The sequence below is a fragment of the Amaranthus tricolor genome, chromosome 4 (genome assembly GCF_026212465.1).
Source record: "Amaranthus tricolor cultivar Red isolate AtriRed21 chromosome 4, ASM2621246v1, whole genome shotgun sequence".
NCBI lineage: Eukaryota > Viridiplantae > Streptophyta > Magnoliopsida > Caryophyllales > Amaranthaceae > Amaranthus > Amaranthus tricolor.
Window position 1 is genome coordinate 14965980 of NC_080050.1, and position 5418 is coordinate 14971397.

At 35.0% G+C, this 5418-nt stretch overlaps 1 protein-coding gene across 1 annotated transcript; it reads left to right on the plus strand.

The window, feature by feature from the left end:
• Nucleotides 1-927: 927 nt before the first annotated feature.
• LOC130811444 (pentatricopeptide repeat-containing protein At5g12100, mitochondrial) lies at nt 928-4056 on the plus strand. Its single transcript, XM_057677769.1, has one exon. It carries the CDS (start codon nt 994-996, stop codon nt 3436-3438), a length of 2445 nt encoding a protein of 814 aa, XP_057533752.1. The 5' UTR covers nt 928-993; the 3' UTR covers nt 3439-4056.
• The last annotated feature ends 1362 nt before the right edge of the window (nt 4057-5418 follow it).

The window sequence follows — 5418 nt, forward strand, 5'->3', positions numbered from 1 at the left end:
GTTTTTAAGCGTTTTGGGCACTCTTGCGCATAAAGTAGGTCAAACTTGGTTTGTTTTGCACAAAACTTGGCACACAACACAATTTGGTATATATTATTTTGTTAAAATTGTTAGAAATTAAAATCATACTCAAATTCTTGAAATTACGTGCTAAGTTATGATTTTAAGGTTTTTTCAGCGTTTTTCACACTTTCGCGCATATAGTTGCTCAAACTTGGTTTGATTTTTACGAAACTTGGCACACAACACTATTTCGTATAAATTATTGTGTTGAAATGGTTAGAATTTAAAATAATATTCATATGCTTTAAAATACGTGCTAAGTTTCGATTTATGGGGTGTTAAAGCGTTTTTGGCACTTTCGCGCATAAAGTTTTTCAGACTTGTTTGTTTTGCACAAAACATGGCACACAACCCTATTTGGTATAAATTATTGTGTTCAAATGGTCAGAATTTAAAATCATAGTCATATTCTTGAATTTACGTGGCAAGTTGCGATTTTAAGGGTAATTAAGCGTTTTTGGCACTTTCACGCATAAAGTAGCTCATACTTAGTTTGTTTTGCACAAAACTTGGCACACAACACTGTTTGGTATATATTATTGTGTAGAAATGGTTAGAATTAAAAATCATAGTCATATACTTGAATTTATGTGCTAAGTTGCGATTTAAAGGGTTTTTAAGCTTTTTAGGCACTTTCGCACATAAAGTAACTTAAACTTAGTTTGTTTTGCACAAAACATGGAACACAACACTATTTGGTATATATTATTGTGTTGAAATGGTTATAATTGAAAATCATAGTCATATGCTTCAAATTACGTATTAAGTTTTAATTTATTGGATATTAAAGCGTTTTTAACACTTTAGCGCACAAAGTCTCTCGAACTTATTTTTTTGCACAAAACATGGCACAGATTATTATTCGACCATTCCTACCCCAAAACCACCTGATATACTCTTCAACAATCTTATTCAATCAACAAACCAATAATGGTGAACCAATTTCGTACCATTCTTAGAAAACCCCCGCTAATGCTCATCATAAACCCTAGTAGACCCAATTTAATTTCTCTTCTCCGATATCTTTCTTCCCTCATTTCCTCAAAATACAACGATTCTACCATACCCACTTCCCACATTAGTTTGAATAAGCAAGAATTGTTGAAAAAACTTTTAAATTATGTACAAAGATCCGATTATATTTATGCCAAGAAACTCATGTTACCCCTAATTACATCCAAATCCGTCTTTTCATCTCCTGCTCAACTTTGCTCTGCATTTTCTCTTTCCCGTTCTTCATTAAATTTAAAATTTTCCAGCTTAGTTTTATATATTTGTGCTGATTCTAACCTCACCAACGAAGCAATTGAGTTGTTTTATTTTATTAAGAAAAATGGAAGCTTTCCAACTATGGAAGCTTTCAATAAATTGATTGAGTGCTTGATTTCTAACCTTCAGTTTCATAAGGTACTTAATTTGTTTGATGATGCTTTGAATTCCGGTATATCGGTGCCAAAATTTGTTTATTGTAAGGCAATGCAGGCATCTGTTAAGGTTGGTGAATTGGAGCGAGGTTTGCAGTTGTTGAAACTAATGGAGGAGAGAAAAATTGGGTTTAACGTGTTTGTTTATAATGTTTTGATTAGTGGTTTGTGTAAAGAAAAAAGGATCAATGAAGCATACCAACTGTTTGTTGAAATGTCTCAAAGAAAGTTGATTCCTACTCGGGTTACATATAATACATTGATTGATGGGTACTGTAAAGTTGGGTGTTTAGATGAAGCTTTTAGATTGAAAGAAAGGATGAAGCTTGGGAATTTGTTGCCAAATCAGGTTACTTTTAATTCTCTGATTAATGGATTGTATAAGGCACAGAGGATAAAGGAAGCGAGTCAGTTATTAGAGGAGATGAAATCATATGGTTTCATGCCTGATGCATTTACTTTGAGCATTTTGTTTGATGGGTTATCAAGGTGCGGTAATGCAGATCCATTGTCATCTCTCTTAGAGGACGTTACTGCCAAAGGGATTCAGATGAGTTCATATACTTGTACTGTTTTGATGAATGGTTTGTGCAAGGAAGGGAAAGTAGAAACAGCTGAGAGAGTTCTAAACGAACTAGTTGAAAATGGTGGTAAACCAACTGTAGTGGCATGTAATATAATCTTAAATGGCAATCTAGCAGCTGATAACATGGAAAAAGCCTTTTCGATATTGGAAAAGATGGAGTCTTTTGGCCTAAGACCTTCTTTTGTTACTTTTAATTCTTTGATCAAGAAGTATTGTGAATTAGGAAACATGGAGGAGGCAGAGAAATGGACGGAAAATATGAGAGATAAAGGAGTTGGACCTACCGTTGAGACGTACAACATTCTCATCGATGGATATGGACGGAACCACATGATTGATAAATGTTTTGAGAAGCTGGAAATCATGGAGGATCATGGGTTAAAACCAAATGTAGTAACTTATGGCTCTCTTATTAATAGTCTTTGCAAACACGGTAAGCTTCTTGAAGCTCAAGTTGCCTGGGTAGATATGATCGGAAGAGGGGTTCTACCTAATGCTCAAATATATAATATCATGATTGCTAGCCAATGTAATGCAGGGAAGCTGCAGGATGCCTTTGGGTTATTTGATGAAATGTTGCAAAATAATGTATCTCCAACACTGGTTACTTATAATTCGCTTATTAATGGCCTGTGCAAGAAGGGAAAGCTTGAGGAAGCTGACGATCTTCTTTCACAAATCACTGATAAGGGGTTGAATCCTGATGTAATCACTTATAATTGTTTGATTCATGGGTTTTCTGGGGCTGGAAAAATCGCAAAGTCGTTGGATTTGTATGAATCTATGAAGAAAAGGGGCATCAAACCAACTTTAAGCACTTATCATCCGCTGATTAGTAATTGCAGCAAAAAGGGGTTATCGTTAGTTGATGAAATGTATCATGAAATGTTAAGATTCGATATTACTCCTGATAGAGTTGTATATAATGACCTTATTTATGCCTATGTGGAGCATGGCAATGTTGAGAAGGCGCTCACTATGCATGATGAGATGACAAGTAAGGAAATTGAAGTTGATAAGATGACTTACAATAGTTTGATTTTGGGGCAATTTAAGTTGGGAGAAAAGGAAGAAGTAATGGAACTGATCAGTGATATGAAAGCTAGAGGCTTTGTTGTAAAAGCTGATACTTACACTATACTAATTGATGGACTCTGCAACCTGAAAGACTTTGATGGGGCATATAGTTGGTACCGAGAAATGGTTGAGCTGGGTTTTCTCTTGGCTGCGGGCATCTGTAATAAGCTTATAAGGGGCCTCAAAGAAGAAGGAAGACTAAATGAGATTAAGATAATCTGCTCAGAAATGAGTGTAAAAGGTTTGGGTGATCCAATGGAGCTTCATCTGCTGCCGCAGGGTGAATAGCTGATAACTTGGAAGATGGATTGTGTAAGAGCAGTTGATTGAGCATGTGCAGAATGTGTAAAGATTAATCGACCGAAGAACTACAAACAGAGGTACCAGGGTAGAGAATCAATTATTTACTGATAACCAGGCATCATTCTTAAAATTAAGGGTATAAATCTTACTTTGTCTATGGAATCATTCTTTATCTAGCTGTGGTATCCGTTATTGACTTCAACATCCGGTAAATTCCTGATTACTTGAAAACATTTGATGGTCATTGATGATCGATATCCAGGGTTTGGACTTTTTAGTCTACTCGCAAGCATTATAAAGTTGAGTTTGAACTACTGCCCTGTAGGAGTAATATGAGATTATCCTAAGTTTTGACCAAATGAATCAGCATTTTGGGGATGAGAATACCCAGGGGTTGACTAGGAATTCATTATAATCGATGAGGAGGTCTCAATAAATAACGGTAATTTGTAAAGTTAACAAATAACTCTTATATGTATGAACATTGTAATTCTGTAAGTGTTTTTTAAATGAACTCGTTTAATTTTAATTATTTCCATTTGTAAATGATGCAAATTAAAAAGTACAGAAAAGTAATATATTATTTGTTTTCCGTATTTAAAACTAATTAGTTGCATAAGCTTCTATTTTGCATAAACATAATTGTTATGGGGTCAAATAAAAAAACCCGTAATTTATTTAGTCAAACCCTAACCACCCAACTCGGTCCAATAACTTCTTAAAATAACTACCCATTACTCACCATAATCTACCACTCACCCATCATCCCCATGATTCCCACATTTATTCACCATTTAACCTCCATTCTACCATGATAAATACATGTCGCGTACATCATTTGCACGGGACTAAGCTTTTATATTGCTATCGTTACACCACAATAAATATTCACCCTCTTACGTACAATCTATACTGAACCAAATATTCCTTCAATTGATCTGAACTCATCCTACAATCCGTTAATCTTGTATTCATTCATTATCATATATTCATTACTTTCTGTCTCCCGATCTGACTTGAGCGTCGGAGGGGTTTTCCGGGAAATCACCCCCGGACAAGGCTAACGTTGTATTGCAGGATTTGAGGTCTCATTAGTGGAAGGATCATAAACATTTTCAGCATATTGATGGTTGTACCCGATTACACCTATCTCCAGGTATTTTAAGTGTCTTTTACAATTCATCGTTTCATGACCGAAACAGTTTGGCGCCGTCTGTGGGGATACAAAACATAAAAGTCATGTCTGTTCTACCAAAAACTCAACAACCTTAAAAAAATCCTTATAATGTAATATACAATACTTTACAGAAGATATAAAGTTAGTTTTCCTTTCTAAGTTTCTGTTCTTGGCTTAGTTCTTTAACCTCTATGGTGTATTCCATCTTCAAATCTTACCAGATTGTTTTTAGAATTAGATTATGTTTTACGGTTTTTTTTTGGGCGGTTTTTAATCATTCAGTGGTTTTCCTGTGGGAAATAATCAATTTTATTGAAAATAACTGCTTTCCGATTAAATACTGTCGAGATTGAATCATAGTATTGAGATTGTAAACATTACGAGCGGTGGCCGTAAGCTGTTGAATATTTCTATTTAATGAAGCCAGTTGCTTATCTCGCATCAATTATTGCACGAAAGAAGAAGGGAAAGCTTTTGAAATATCTATGAGTGCTTTGGGTCTCTCAAAACCAGCAAGAGGATAAGCTGATGCAGCCCTTTTATCCTAGCCTTCGTCGGCTTTTCATAACCAGTTCTTTGATGGGGAAGGTTGCTAATGATGATAATGATGTTTACTTGATTAGATTTATACTTCAACAAATTACTCCTCCTTTGGCTCTTGGCAACGGTTTAGTGGGTTCTCTTACAAGATTTACTTCATGAAAAATCAACCACCCAACGATATGAATCAAATGTAGGGTATGTGAGCCTAATTATTGAGTCATTAGCGGTATTGATATTTTTTGGAT